At 38.2% G+C, this 16,864-nt stretch overlaps 1 protein-coding gene across 2 annotated transcripts in view; it reads right to left on the bottom strand.

Moving 5' to 3' along the window:
* Window positions 1–1,089: 1,089 nt before the first annotated feature.
* Window positions 1,090–16,864, bottom strand: part of PPP1R1C (protein phosphatase 1, regulatory (inhibitor) subunit 1C) — a 155,222-nt gene continuing 139,447 nt past the window's right edge. The window contains exon 5 of one of the 2 annotated variants that reach the window (XM_012651179.1): window positions 1,090–1,627. In XM_012651179.1, the coding sequence (XP_012506633.1) occupies window positions 1,539–1,627 (89 nt within the window). In that variant the 3' untranslated portion in view covers window positions 1,090–1,538. The remainder of the gene's footprint in view (window positions 1,628–16,864) is intronic. The other variant, XM_012651178.1, reaches the window with a different exon arrangement.

Genomic DNA, 16,864 nt, shown 5'->3' with positions numbered 1-16,864 from the left:
AGGGAGAAAGGAAGAAAGGGAGGAGGGAAATAGAGAGAGAGAAGAGAAAGGAAGGAAGGGAGGGAAGAAAGAGGAGGAAGGAAGGAGGAACTAGAAAACTCATTCATACACATGGCACTACTTATCAATGAGTTTTACATTTGTTTTCTTGGAGAAAATATGCTAAGGAAAATGTTACCTCTGCTGCATTCTCTTATAACTTAATAAAACTCTCTTACTCTCTGTATTATAATACTCATATTCAAAATTATAAACAATCATTTTACATTTTTGAATCTTGACCACAGTGGATTTCACATTTGACTTTTTTCTTCCTGTCTTAATTTTTCCTTTACTGACTTTTGAGATATCTTTTTGTTTTTTTTAATCCATGGTATATTTGGACCTCACTAATATCATCAGTGTTGGAACCAAATTGGGCACACCTCCATCCCCACTAAACTTTGTGGTTTAGATACTTTGCATCCAAATGTCATGAATAATTTAAATTGTTCATAAGGCCAGAACTTCAAATTTTCAAAAAGTTATATTCAATAAATATATACTGTGTTGTAAAACCTTGCTTTATACTAATGCTTTATCTTCTCTGCCAATTCTATAGGAGAATTATCCTTCCTTTATTTTTATAACTCCCAGCAGAGTACTTTCCTAGGGATAAGCTCATAAAAAATAACTATTGAATTAATGAACAAATGACTATATGCATGAATTAATGGAATTTCTTATTTTATTATATAGACAATTAATACAATGCTAATTATTTATTAAAATGCAATAGGAAATAGGTGGCCTAAATTTTAAGTAATAACCAAAAAAAGGGGCAGCGGGACTTGGCATTTTTTTTTTTAGATTTATCATTTTTCTTTCTTAATCACTAGAGGAAATACTGGGAAATACATATCTTCCAGCTTTAAAAATGAACAGAATTATGCGATTCTATAAGTAACCATTAATGTGGTATTGGAGGGAAAGAGGTGTTTAATATCCAATAGTGTGGTGTTTCAAATCACAAACCTGGCATTTCTTCATCATTTTGAAATGAACACTGTGTTCTATTCTGTATACAGAAACATGATAAATGTAGATCTTAACCTAAAAGTTTCATTAGACATTTCTCTTTAATTTAAGCCCACACACACGCCATCATCTAAATGTATTTAATATTTATTTTTTTACTCTTAAAGTGATGCTATTTACATTTGACCTTAGAATGCAAATCTTTTCAGTAAGACGTCAGGGATCAAGCTCTGGCAGTATTAAAGTTACAACAGTCACATGTCTGCAAATTTCTACGTAGTGAAAAAGAAAAATCACTGTAAAATAAATGCTTATTCTTTAATCGTAAGTGATGTGGAGCAATATGTAATTAGTTCTAAAGTTCAGTCAAGGAGGCTTCCGGGAGGTGCATAACTACTGTGTGAGTGTGAGTGCAGAGGTGGAGGATGCTGCCGGAAGTCAAGCAGTGGAGGTTCATGGGATATTCAGAAAAGTTAACAGTTCAGGTATCCCCAAGAAGCCTTCTTGCTGCAGACCAGCAATTAATGGTCCCACTGCTCCTCTCTCTCATTGATGCCTTCTTCTTCTTCAGGGAATGCTGGTTCACTCTGGCTTTTCGGATGCTTAACCCCTGAAATTATAAAAATTATACAAAATTTAAACGAATTTTATTTCTGGCCAATTTACTGCTTTGCTGAAAGAGATAAAGAAAAGGAGTGGGAAGTTTTCATTGGTGTTTATGTGTTTTTCTCCAAGAATCTTAACAATGTAATCCTATATAAAACTTTTAATTCACTGAGCAATAAAAACGCACCCAGCCAAATTTCCATTAGAGGCAAGCGATCTTTTATAATTAAATCCTCTCCATTAAGGATTACATCACAGCCTATTAAAAATCTGTTAACTAAAAATCTGCTCACAGGCTCTTATTATAATTCTGATGTATCATTATTTCAAATATTGCTTTTGGCATTTCTGAATTCTGTTACAAGGAGAACCATTGAAATCCCTAGGAACAAAAGGGTGTGCGTGCCATTTCTGTAACTTTTAAACAACAAAACAATCACAACATTGTTAGTCTTCTTTAGGAACCTGAACATACCCATTTGATTACAGAACTTCGCTATTCAAAATTCTTCAGTAACTTCTCCCACAACCTACAGAGTGGAGAAAACATTGGCATATCTTTACCTGGTACACAAGGCTTAGATGATTTGGCTTCTCCCTATCTACTGGGCCTCATTTCTCCCCAGCCCTGCCTGTTCCTGTTTTCACAGTAATTTATGATTTAACAATGCTGGTTTACTCTTCTCCATTTCCTGACTACTCCACACTCCCTTAGGCATCCATGCTCTTCTCCTTATGTTCTCACTGCCAAATATCTTTGTCCTACTCATACAACCTGTGATGTACCACTCACCCTTCCATACCAGCTTGCTTCCTCTCTGATGGCCACCTCAATTCCCCATGTAGACTCAGCTACATCTTTCTCATATTCACCCCTGCTCTTGGATCACCTCTTGTATCAATTACCTTGTAGAACTGTAATTGTTTACCTATCTTTCTCATTAGAGTAAACTCCTTGACATTGAGAACTATATAGTTTCACAGTGCCTAGCAAACACTAGGTGCTCAGTAATATCTATTATTTAAATGCTTGAATTAATGAAGTAACAATTTGGTATATGCTTTTGGCAGTTCCACAATAATCTATCTTCACATTTCTTTCAAAATTAATTCAAATTTAGAATATAAATCAGAAGGCAACTGCTACAACCACATTCAATCTGTGAAATTAGCTTTCGTTTCCCTTGATTCTATTCCATTAAGACATCATTCTAGCTGAAAGTCTATGCATGATGTGGAAAATTTTATATTTTTTTATATTTTAGAAAATTGGTTTATGAGATTTTTTAAAGTATTACTGGAAAATGCTCCAGTAAGAATTAATAAATGAAAGGAAGTCATTGCTCATGTTTGCTGTGAAACAAAGAGGCTCAAGAAATGTGTGAATTTGTATGCACTGCAGTTAGCAAGCCTCAGAGTGCTATTTGACAAAGAACGATATCCTTGGTCTTGGTGGATTATCTTGCAAAAATATTTTATCAGTTGTAATAATATTTAAATACTTTAATTTCATCAGCAAACACAGATCACTCACAATTCCTGTTGACCCAAGACTGCAGAGAGGAATTTGCTGTTAAGAAGTGAGACTTATTTCATATTATTACAAATTACATGGAAAAGAAGTCTCAATGCTAAGAAAAAGGGAAGGGAGGTTGAGCATCCAACCAGTTACTCTGCTGGAGTCTTAAATATATAAGTCACTACACCTCACAACTCCTTCAGGGAAATATCTGGATGGTAAAATTTAGACTTAGAGAAGATAAGTGATTTGTTCAAGGTTGTAGGGGTGGTATGGTGCTAAGAGAAGTGTGACACATAATACTCCCTCAATATATGTTGAATGAATAAATGAATGAATGATTAGGTCATAAAGTTCCATTATCAGGGGACACAATTCATTTTCATCCTTAGCTCTTTGGATGCTGACCTAGACTTCCCTATCATTCTCTAGGATTTATCATAGGTTAGAGTACCAGTTAACCCGGTTCAAAGGTCTTGGGGTTCTCTCAGAAATATTAAAGCACAGGAATCATTCAGCCACCTGAGCTGAGGTTACCTATACCTCCTCAGGTTTGCAAAGGTTCTATTGACTCCAGAGTTCGTCCCTTTCATCCACAGGTAACTACAGGGTAATGAAGTTGTGTTCCAGACAATTTTCTTTAAATGAGAATTAATGTCCTAATGCCCACATTGACTTGTCTAAATGAGGGAATCAAATATAAAGAAAAAAATCAGTAAGTAAAATGTCCAACTTATTGAACCATTACTCAACTACTTCCCACACTTTTGTATAGGTCTACTTGCTTACCCTGAACTCCATTTAATTTATTTTATAATAATAATGGTCACAAGGTTATATAAGAAAGTCAACCTTTTTTAAAGTAAAATTATTTACTTGGACAGACCTTGGAAGGTTCCTTTCTAGCCTTATTTGTTGCGATGTTAATTATATCCATGAAAAGCTTTGATCAGGCAGCAGCTGCTCACATGTTATCACAGAGCGGTTCTGCAGAACATCTACCACAAATTCTTTAGTTCCCAAAGCATTTTATTCTACTGCCATTTTTCAATTGGATAATGGATGGTTGGTTAATTCGTGCTTTGAAATAGCCTTTAAGGCAATCTTTCTCTTTTCCAGTCAGCAATATTCATTTGGTTATAGAAACAATAATGCCGAGATTAAAGTTTGAAGTCTGCTGAGAACTTTCTAATAATTTCTTTCTCCTCCACCCCTCTTGCATCCCCAAACACACGTATAATTTGTGTTTCAACTTTCTTTAAATCCTCATTTGATGTTTGAGGAAGATTACAATTGATGTAATTCTGGAGGTGGAGGAAAATAAATTGGTCTGGGGGTGTTGATCAATTTCTCAGAAACTCCTCCTCTGCCAAATGCTATGAGCATGAGGAAAGCCCTTCACCTGCGCAGGGGCTGCGGCTTGGCAAGCATCAAAGAGCTTCCTGGGGCAAGCACAGACTCAGCCAGGGCTGCTTGCAGGCAAAAGGCAAAGGAATCCCAAAAAAACACAATGGAGGTTCTTTACTTTGTAGCAAAATGAACACTGGGGAAAAGGGACCGTATATAAGACCAGGATATGTAATATGAAAAATGTGGAGGAATGAAGAAAATAGAATTGGATGGAAAGAAAGTAGACTGAATAAAAGATAAAAAGGGAAAAAATGTTGCTTCCAAGAAGTGCGTAACACTTACGCTCTTCTCTGTTCTGTCGATCAGGTGGTTAAATGTGGATTGGATGAAGCTGGTAAGTGACTGAGTGAAGCATTAGTAATAGTGAATCCATAGAGGGAGGCTTATATTTGAAACCACAGGTCAATATTTTTAATCAATTAATTTGGAGCCAAAGATGGCAGGTTTATTACATTTGTAGATGACACAAAATTTGGAAGGAAAGACGACATGAAAGGCAAAACTAGCATTCCAAAATGTTTTCAAGAATTAGAATGATGACCTAAGCAATTAAAGTAGAGGTCAACAGGACTTTGGGTTTTAGACAGGTTGTTTGGGGTCTAAAAAATAGAGTATGAGGGCAACCTTGATTGAGTATAGTTGGGGTTTTAGGTGATCACCACTAACTAATTTCACATGGCCCAAGAGAAGTTACCTGTTTCTAGGCACAGAGCTCTTGGCGGGTTAGTGGTATTCCCAACGGCCCAGTCAGCCAGATAAAAAAGAGATTGCTCTCTAATCATGTGTTGTTCAACCCTCTTCCCCAACGTGCTGCCTAGTTCTCAACTCTGCGTTTCAAGAGGACCACTAAAGAAGGCAATTGGGATTAAAAGTAATTTTATGAACTCACTTTTCTAGAGGAACTCTAGATGAAACTGGTATGTTTCATAGAGAAAAGTAATAGAGGACAATAGAGGCTGCTTTTGAATTCCTAAAATACTGGGAAGAGAGATAAAATTAATCTGTGTAGTTCCTGAGAATGGAAGTAGGATCAATGGCTGACATTTATGTGTGGGGACTGCTTATAGCTCAATATAAAGAAAAAAATTCTAAATTCTTTATGTTTGCCCAGCCATAAACATGTGAGTGAGCTCCCCGTCACCATGTGTTCAAGTCAAAGCTAAATTTCCACTTCTGAGGTGAGTTATGGATGGTCCCTTCATTGAGCAGGGTAAACAAATAACCTCACTAACCCTGAGATGCTATTAATCCACCAATGAAATATTCTTATACTACTGAAAAATTTTCTTTGTTGTGCCTACTATAAGTTACAAAAAAAGTAATCATAACTTCAAAGAAACAATGGCCCAAATCCATATTTTAAAACTAATTCATATCGGGAGTAGAAATGTAAATTGATTCATTTTTTTTTTTCAGCTGCATACTTTGGACTTAGAAATCATTGTGAAGTCCTCTCAGAAATCTGTGGGTAGATTTTAGAGAGTCTCTGACCCTCTTGGAATTCTATTTATAGTTATATTTGTGCTTTTTTGGGGAAGAAAATTCTTACTTTTCAGCAGACTGTCAGAGGGGTCTCTGACCCGTAAATAATTATGAATATGAATATTAGTCTAATCTCTTTAGTTTAAAGATTAAGAAACCCTTTCATATGGTGAAGTGACTTGCTTAAATTCACAGAATAATTATTGCGTGAGCTGGGACACAAACTTTGCCCCCTAAGTGCTATTAGGGGCTCTTTGCCTGGGTCACCAGAAATTAATCTTCCACTTTCATTGATTTTTTTTTCCCCAAGTTAGAACCTGAAAGAAAATATGGTGACTTGGGATCCTAGGGCCCTTTTGATTATCAAAGGATTTTACATAGCTAATAGATTTAGGTGTGACTTTTCAATCTTTTTGTTATTGTTGTTATTGCTTTTAATAGAACTTTGAGTCAGGAAATAGAGAGTTTCCCCAGAACACCTTTCCCCAGAACACTCCCATAATACAACCAAGTTATAAATAACATTCAGATCATTAGGAGGAGCAGCCTTTCTCTCTGCTGTGCCCATACCTGGTATCGGACTCTGAGAGACACAGAAAAAATATCACCGTCTCCGTAGACGTCGAGACATAGTCATCAAGCAATTTTAGTTATGTGTAATAAAGCCCCTACTGTGTGCTGAGTATGAGAGAGACACAACTACAAATCAGATGAGGATGTAGGCCAAAAGGTAACAATGTGCATATAAATAAGGTTAATTCAATGAAGAAGTGCTATAGACCAGTAGAACAAATGATGCATTAGGAAAGTTCCAATAAGGGAAAGAAGAGCTCTAACTTAGGGGACAGTAATTTTGACAGCCGTTTATTGAGTAATATGCTTATTAGATTAAGAGCAACAGCAAACCTGATGTCTATGCAAAAACTATTTACAAAATACATTGAGCAGGCATCAGCCTTCTGAAAGCCTAATATGTACAAAGGAGTGATTTCAATGGCCCTAAAGAGACGGCTTCCTAAGGTTCCTTAAGTATTGACTTCCTAAGTGTTATCAAAATAATTGTGCTAGATATACTAAAGGAACATAATTTAACCTATAATATGATGCAGAAAGGCCCCTCAGTAAAGGCCCATCATTTCTCAGATTTCACAATTCCCAAAATGCTTTTGTATTTATTGTATTTGTTTAGTCTTCTTGTCATTCATTTGTAATGAACAGCTATATGTGTTCATAGACTGAGGGTCACAGAGACCAAGGAACATCTTGATTTCATCCCAAAGCTAAAAACATATCATGTCCTCAACTCACCATAAATCTGCCCCTTTTGACTTTATTAGAAGTAAAGTATACGTAGACAGCAGTCAATTTCTGTCCTAATATGGTGACTGGCCAATTAACAGAAACTGCAAATCAACGCATGGTCATTTCACTTAACTCCCCATTGCTTAAGGAAGCATTTCTCTGCAGAACAGTAAATGTGTAATATGCTTCTATCTTCATCATACATGGAAATAGGGACATGTTATGTGATATTCATCAGTATTATATATTTTTTTTACTTATTGTGTATGTTACCAAAACTGCTAACCAAGAGTAAAGCATTACTGAATGAGAGGTTTAGCAGTAAATACTAAGAAGGTAGGGGAGAAGGTACATGCTATTGTGAGAAGTATCAATTCAAACAATATCTTTGGAGAGTAATCTGGTATCACTTACTAAAATGTAAAGAGCCCACATCTTTATCAGCAGGTCTGAGGGTTTTTTGACCAGGCCAAAATATATATCTATAAAATTTTGTGAGGATTCTGCTGCTGCTCGGCCTAGGATGAGAATCACTTTGATAGACTGTGTCTCTTTTGCCCTTTACAGCCAAGTACCTTCTACTACCCCCTTTTTCTTCTGAAGCTGATGCACTTCTCATGAATATAGAAGTAGAGTTAAATTTTTAAGCCTACGTATAATGGAGCTAAAGAGTGTTAGGCAATTTCACTTTAGAAAGAGACAGAATGGCTCCCCGGCCTGCAAGACTTGACTGAAATTGATTGAACACAATAGCATATCTAAAATAAAGAATGCATCGATCAGCAGGAGTCAGTGGTTAGTCTTGAAAGCACTAAAAATAAAATAACAAAAGAAGAGTTGCATTTACAGCCACGGAAGCAAATGTCTGTGTTTTTTAAGCATATCCAGAGAAGGACAACCTGTGCTGGCATTTTAGAAGGGTCTGTCCTCCGGGCAGGGTACTTCTGTATGGAAGCAGCAGCCTGACGCTGGTGTATGCCCCAGACACACAGCTCTACATTCTGAGCTCACCAAGGGGTAACTGTGTTAGCAGCAAAGCTTGCTCACAAGGAGAGAAGGCACGACTAGACTAATACTGTCTTTACTAATACTGTCTTTACTAGACAGTAATATTTCTTATTTTGAATTAATAAATTTACATTCTAATGTGTCAGTCTTTTTTTAGTTTTATTTTATTTTTAACTAACAAATAATAATTGTATATATTTATGGGGTACAGAGTGATATTTTGATACATGTATACATTGTGAATGATCAAATCAGAGTAATTAGCATATTCATTGCCTCGATACTTATCATTTCTTTGTGGTGGGAACATTTAAAATCCTCTCTTTTAGCTATGTTGAAATATACACTGTGTTATTATTAACTATAGTCACCTTGCTGTGCAACAGAACAACAGCTTGCTCACAAGGAGAAAAAGTACTGACTAGGGTAGTACTGTCCTCACCTGACAGTAATATTTCTTATTTTGAATTAATAAATTTACATTCTAGTTTTCTGTCAGTGTTGGTATGCTTTTTATTGAATACAAATATCCCAAATTCAACTGACTCTAGGTCACCAGCAAGGAGATGGAATTTGGGAGGCTGCCAAGTGGAGATGCTGAATCTGGCCAGGGGCCAAAGTAAATGGCGACCTGCAGGGACCTCTAGAGGTGGGGGGAACTGCCACTACCTGACCTTAATACTTTTTATAAAGCTACAGTAATCAAACCAGCCTGGCATTAGTGAAAGAATAGACAAATAGAACAATGGAACAGTATAGAGAGTTCAGAAATTGACCCATGTAAATACAGTCACCTGCTCTTTGACAAAGCAGTAAAGGCAATACAAGGGAGGAGAGAGTCTTTCCAACAAATGGTGCTGGAACAACTGGCAACAACCTACGGAAAAATTAATCTAGATACATAACCTAAATACTTCATCAAAAATATGGATCCACACCTAAATGTAAAACATAATGTTATAAAACTCCCAGAAAATAACAGGAGAAAACTTAGATGGCCTCTGGTATGGCAATGACTTTTTAGATACAGCACCAAAAGTATGCTATGAAAGAAAAAAATGATAAGCTGGACTTCATTAAAATTAAAAAATTCTGCTCTGTGAGAGACAATTTCAAGGATGAGAAGACAAGCCACAGATTGGGAGAAAATATTTGCAAAAGAAACATCTGATAAAGGAATGTTATCCAAAATAGATAAAGGATTCTTAAAACTCAGCAATAGAAAACAGGCAACCCAATTAAAAATGGAAAAAAAGATATGAAAAGACACCTCACTACAGAAAATACATAGATGGCAGGTAAGCATATGACAAGATGTTCAACATCATATGTTATTAGAGAACTGCCAATTACAACGAGATACCACAGTACACACATAAGAATGGCTGAGAGCCAAAGCACTGACAACATCAAGTGCTGGCGAGGGTATGGAGAAACAGGAACTCTCACTCAGTGCTGGTGGGAATGAAAAAATAGCACAGCCACTTTGGAAGATAATTTGACAATTTCTCACAAAACTAAACATACTTTCACCAGACAATCTAGAAATCACTCCATGGTATTTATCCAAATGAATTGAGAACTTATGTCCACACAAAAACCTGGACATGGATGTTTACAGAAGCTTTGTTCATAATTGCCAAAACTTGGAAGCAACCAAGACGTCCTTTAGTATGTGAATGGTTATGTAGATTGTGGTACATTCAGACAATGGAATATTATTCAGTGCTAAAAAGAAATGAGCTGTCAAGCCATGAAAAGACATGAAGGAACTTGAATGCATATTACTAAGTGAGAGGAGACAATCTAAAAAAGCAACCTACTTGATATATGTGAAATCATAATATGATTTCAACTATATGACATCCTAGAAAAGGCAAAACTAAGGAAACAGTAAAAAAAATCAGTGGTTGTTAGGGGTTAGGGAGGAATGAGCAGACCACAGAAAATTTTTAGGGCAGTGGATAGGTATCGTACACATTTATCCAAACCTATAGCTTGTACAACACTAAGAGAGAACCCTCATTTAAACTATGGACTTTGGGTGATAATGTGTCAATGCAGGTTCATCAGCTGTAACAAATGCACCACTGTGGTTCAGGATGTCCATAATGGGGTGGGTTGTGCATATGTTACCCCAGAACACGGGGAATGGGCGGGGGGCAGGGGAGAGGGGTGTATATGGGAACTCCCTGTACTTTCTGTTCAACTGTTTTCTGTGAATCTAAAACTGATCTAAAAATATAAAGTTTATTAATTTATAAAAAGATCTCTTTTGCTGCAATATTGAGGATAATTTGTTCTGAGGCAAGGATAAAGCAAGATAACCAGTTAAGAGGCTATTTCAAGGGGAAATAGGGAATAGTTTAATGGGAATAAAATTTCAGTTTTGCAAGATGAAAAAATTTTGGAGATATATTGCACAACAATGCAAATATACTCAACACTACTGCACTAGTGAACTGTACACTTAAAAATGGTTGAGATGGTAAATTTTGTGTTATACGTTTTACCACAATTTTAAAAATACTTATCAACAAGAACAAAAAAAAAGCTCTTGCACTATTCCAAGTGAGACATGGTAAGAGCTCAGATCAGATTAACAACAGACAAGATGTTAAGAAGTGTTCATATACTGCGTAACGGAAGACAGAATCAATAGTTACATTTACTGAAAAATTGGATATGGAGTATAAGAAAAAGAAGGGAGTCAAGTATATGGCGCCAAAGTTTTTGGCCAAGGTAACTGAAAGAATCATTAACTAAGATGGGGAAGAGTTTGACAAAGAAAGCTTTGAATAGAATATCTGGAGTTCAGTTTAGAAATACTAAATATGAAGTTTACAGTGTATACTCAAATGGATATAAGGATATATGTGTCTGAAATTCAGGTGAGCATTCTTGGCTCAGTTATAAATGTGGAAGTTATCATTGTTTAGACAATATTTAAAGCTGTTATATTTTGGCCCCCTCAGTGATCCTCCTGTTACTTAAAATTTTCTTTTATTGGAAAGTGTGAATCCTGATAAGTTCATAGTCTCAAAATCTGCTCAGGACCCCCATATCCTCAGGCTGTTTTCCTCCACTTTGTGGGGGGCCTTAAGTCAGTTTGTTTCTCATGACTCAGCTTGCTGACCACCAGGAAGCTTCTGGAATGAGGAAAATGTTATGCTTTCATCCTGTGCTTGACCTTCAGACATGAACTTTACACTCTGAGCTTCACAACTGTTTCCCTCTGACCCTGCCTTTCCGTCAAGATTTTCCATTGTTCACTTAAGCATTCTTGTTCCAAGGCAGTTTTACTCTCCTACCGTACTTTTAAATAATAGCAATTCATGGCAGTGCCACGGGGCCTGCTGACCTACTTTCTTCTTTGATTTGCTGCCCTACAGTTTGGTCTGTTTTACTTGTCTTCCACATGTAAAATCACAGCCTCTCTTTTTTTTACATAAATCTTTAACAAACTCTCCATGGATGAGCTAATACTATTTTCTTAATTCTTCCTATTTTAAAAAAATTTGTTTGAGAGTTCTTGATGCAAAGGAACAATATATTGCTCAAATTTTATAAAGAGTAGCAATCTTACATAGTTTATATGAAGGAGAAAAAATATTAGTCAAAATTTTTGCTTAAAACAATAATTTCCTTTTATTTCCCACCTCTTATAGTCAAGTATAATAACTAGGGGAAAAAAGCATTTACTTACCTAACTTACTTAGTTTCTCAACATGAGTATCATTTTATTTGGGAATTTTTTTAAATAATAAAATTAGAACCACCTCACCCTCGAACCCTTCAGACATCATAAACAAATTGCTTTAAAATCATAGCTTTTGAAATTCCAAATACCACTCGTGAAAGGGAAAACAATATTACTTTCAGTATACATATGTTGCATCAAACTTACAAAAAATTTACAATTACCTTTGCATTAAAAATTTCTAAAATATATTGATACAATTAATGTATTTTCAAAACCCCATACTAAATTTCACTTAAACCCTCTGGAAGGCTGAGGCGAGAGAATTAGTTTAGGGCAGGAGTTTGCCACCAGCCTGAGCAACATGGCAAGACCCCATCTCTACAAAAAAATTAAAAAAAAAATTTTTTATTTAAATCCACAATTTGAGAGGAAGAATTCTTCTGAAATATGTTTATGACTTATTCACACCCCAAATGATTTGTAAGCATTTCAATTTATTCTCCAAACTTACTGTGCATCTAGTGTAGTTACCTTTATTTGGATATTTATTCTTTTATTTCTTCCTCAAATAATAAAAACTATTCTGGGGAAAAAAAAAAAAACTAAGAAGATAACCAATCACATGTTGAGGAATAAAAGGAGATCACTGAGGATAAGCAGCACTGCTATTTCTGGTTTGATACTCTAACTAGGAACAGTCTCCAATTTACTAACACAAGGGAACAGAGCCTCTCGCAGAAAATGCCGGAAGGGCCATTTGGCTAGGGTGTCTTATGTAAAAGTGGCCATGAATTAGACTTTTGATGTTATCTCCAAATGAGTTCATATACACAATAACATACGTATTTATTGACAATATATTTTTAGGTGTCTCATAGAACTTCACACATATATCCAATTACTAGACCATACTACCTGGATTGTACCATGAATTATTTTTTTATAAATATCATAATTATTAGTAGTTCAATTATATAATATTAAAATTTCTATTGTATGAATTTGTCAGATGAAAATATTCATAATTCCATAATGTTTGCCATTCCGTTTTGGCTTTCCTTCATTTATTAATGCAGGGAACATCAACACAGGAATGTGGCCAGACCCCCTTTGACTGCAGAAGGCTTTGCTAAGAGAGGCTCCATACATATCAACAGACACTGTTCTCCTGCTCTGTGCCTCCTCTGTTCCCCACCTACCTATTGGCCCAGAGAGCCGCCTTCCCTTAAGTGGCAGTACTGCTGTGGGAAAGTGCTTTCCTCAATCATAGAAGCATGACGTTTAAGGGTTGAAAGAACTTTCAAAGGTAGTACTAAATTTAAAAGGCAGTCCAATTGCCTCCCAACCCACACACATGCACACAGACACACACCAACATCACACTGCAGATGTGAAAAACAAGGCCTGTTTTATGAAGTCACAAAGCAAAGAAGCGGTTACTCAATCGAGAACACATTTGTCAGAACTTTATTCCATATTCTCTGCATCGTACTACACCAGACACAGAAAGCAAATAAACTGCTGGTGCCTGGGGTTTCCAGCAGAGGTCCTTTTCTGCCCTGTCTTAAGGAATCACTACCTGGATGCCCGATGGCAGTGCAAAAGGAATCACCACTAAGAGGGAAATGTATTCCCATGGCACGCAGAAGCTGGACTCTTTAGAAAGATTCTTTAAGTTTAAAGGATGGTTGGTGACATTGAAATGGACTGTTAATATTATAATTTAGGCATTTTATGGATTCTGCTCCTATAAATTGGCCTGAAACAAAATGCCATTGCTAACATTATTTCTATGTACTTTCTGATCCAAACTTTTACAAGTCGATTTTTGGAACACAATCTTTTTCTATAATTGGAGGCTTCCCGTTCTGGAAATTCACCAATGATGCTACCAGAATATATTTTGTAGTAGGCAGAAATAAGGGATGTGATTTTCTATGTTTCTAAGGAACATTTGTCTCTTTCTCAACAAGTAACATCATCCCCCAGATATTCCTAATTTGTTTTTTATGATGGGTGTCTATTGTCTAATTTTGTCAGCAATCCTTTCTCCCTTCCCTTCCTATAGGGAATGACTCTTCTCCCCACCCCCCTTCCTTCAGAAACCACTATTCCTCCCACTCTAAACACAGGAAGACAACCAGCCCTGCCTGGTCCTCATATTAGCTTGCCTCTGACCACCGGGTCAATCACAATCCTTCCCCAAGATCTTGCTGTCTCCTACCAAGTCATGACGATGGAGTTTTTGAATTATAAATGGTGCAAGATATTAAACTTGTTTGCTCTCGGTGACCATGTTTCCTACTTTTGGAGACAGTGAGGCTGCAGTGGAGAAGACAAGCGACAGGCAAACAAAGGAAATGGGGGAGAGGCAGCCTTGGATGCTCTTTGTTTCCTGAGGCTCAGCTGCTTCCTTCCTTTCAGTACTTTGTTTTCCCTTAATAATGGAAGTAACCAAGTAATTTTTCAGTAAATTTCCCTTTTGCCTAAGCTAATTGTGTCCAGTTTTTGACATGTGAAGCCCAAGGTGTCCTGACTAATCCATTCTTCCTGTCTTATATCTTTTATGGAATCTCCTTTAGAGACGGACGACGGGAAGGGAAAATGAAAGGCAACTGAAGTGTATTTGTCGTCTGTGACTCCAACTCTGAATGGAACTGATGATGAGCTGAGAACCAGACAAAGAAGGGGAACATTTCATTGTCTGAGAAGTATCCTTCAAGTTACATCTAAACCTTGGACTTGTTATTAGAACTAAAGCAACAGAGAAAGTTTGGGACTTTTTAAAAAAAAGTTAGTAATTGTCTCCCTATGGGCAAAGCACCATAGGCTTGCAGGTCAGAGGTCAAGAACATCACAGCTGATTTCATGCTTTTCTTAGTTCCTGACAATAATTTTTCTACTGCAAACCCCTAAGCATTTATGGCCAGCTTTCATCATGTCATTATAACTACTTCAGCAAAACATGGAGAAGACTATCTGGGATACTGACACCTATATCAAAGCAATCTCCTGAAGACTCTACGAAAACATAGCAAAGAAAAACTTTCTAAAATTCTGCAAATAATTAGTCCTTGAGCTTCTTCATTATCTAACTCATTCTTTCAATTTGGCATTGAAAATACAAGTAACCATGACCCATAATTGCATAGTTCTTGGTACCATACCTTTTTTTCGTTTATCTATATTTTCCCCTCACCTAAATTATCCTTGCATTATGATCACAGCCAAGTCTAGATAAAAGTAAGGTTTAGTTTAAGCATGGCTTACCTCAACCCCCACCGTGGAGCAGCCAATTTGTCTCATGGGGGTGGGGAGGATTACTTTAGAAATTTAATCCAGTTTCCTTCCTTTGTACCTTCATTCTATATTATCAATATTTATGGTTAGCACTAGCCAACCCAAAGTGGGGTTCCCTTCTGTTGCCCCTATTAATTTCCTGATCATAATTTTATCATCCTGCTTATTAATAGTAACACCTTATATTACTATAGCACTTTCCAACATTTCAAGGCAAAAATAAATTATCATTGGGGGTTGAAAAATGGCGGAGTTAGGGTAGCCTCCCGAATCCTTGCTTCCAGAGAGGGAGAGGTAGATCTCCGTCTGCTACACACAATCGGATCGCTCTCCTGCGAAAACAGCGAGGTGAATCCGCGGAGATTCAGCGGGGGACACGCAAATCAGGAAAAAGAACAAAGCGAACGGGAGATAGGAATACAAAACCTGGAAAGCGCCAACAGACAATAGAGAGTGGAGCGTGAAACGGCCGCGCCAGCCTGGCCAGTAAGTGCACCGGGACAAGTCCCTCACGAGACAGTCTAGCTTCCCCACTGACTTACAAGCCCACCGAGAGGCAGGGGCTTGTGTGAAGTGGATGTAGAACTGGGTCTGGAAACGTGGGTCTCAGCGGAGACGAGACAGGAGCGGAAAGCATCTTGAACTTCCCGGAGCTCCGTGTCAGGACTGCATCGGACAGGGGAGGAGCTGGGCTGGGCTACCGCCGGAGGCAGTTAGGACTCAGGAAGCCAGTCTCTGGCATCCAAAGGGTCCGGAATGGGGAGGTGATTACTGAGTAGAGGACTCTAACCTGGAAACTGCCGCTGGCGACTGGGACTGCTCAGGGTGGGCCAGTAGAAGCGAGAGCTATTGCGGGACTGGTGTGAGATTGGGGGAGAGAGGCACAAAGGAGACGGCGGAGCACCCTGGTGACGCCATTGACTCCCTGATCGGGTACCTCCCAGCCCCTGAACTGCTCCCTCTGGAGCCAGCGCACTGGGGGCCGCAAGCGCCAGCTCTGGGCCCACGGCAGGTCGCAGGTGTGGAACGGCTCCCTTCCCCTAGCCTGGGAACTCTCACAGCGAGCTTGCCCTTCCAGGACCCGGGGTCACTTGGCTGGGCCTGTTTCTTTGAGCAGTGAATGCTGAGTGCCTCCTCTGAATTCTGAGTGCCTCCTTGCCTGTTGGGGGAGGACGCCTGCGGAGGCTGAAAGCGCTGGGGAGTTGGGCAGTCTGGTGGAGCGCCCCTTCCCCCTGGCAAGCACCTTCTGCCCGGCCTCCGAGCTTGCAGCAGAGAGACATAGAAAGCCACTCCCCCTCTGCGACAAGCGCCAGTCCCTGGGGATTTGGCACTGACCAATAGCTGACAGCCCAGTGACTTTCCTTGCCAGACCGGTTCAGGTTACCCGGTACCATTGCATTTCCGCCTCCGGTCAGCTACCAACAGAGAAAGCCCAGCAAGGGACCAAAACAAGCTCCCCAAGTAACCCCTCCCACCAAGAGAGCCGCGGACAACATACTAGCGGCTCCCTCTAGCGG

This window comes from Propithecus coquereli, unplaced genomic scaffold (assembly GCF_000956105.1).
Source record: "Propithecus coquereli isolate 6110/MARCELLA unplaced genomic scaffold, Pcoq_1.0 Scaffold35, whole genome shotgun sequence".
NCBI classification, from domain to species: Eukaryota; Metazoa; Chordata; class Mammalia; order Primates; family Indriidae; genus Propithecus; species Propithecus coquereli.
The sequence above is the reverse complement of the archived record's forward strand: the minus strand, read 5'-3'. Positions and strand labels throughout refer to the sequence as shown.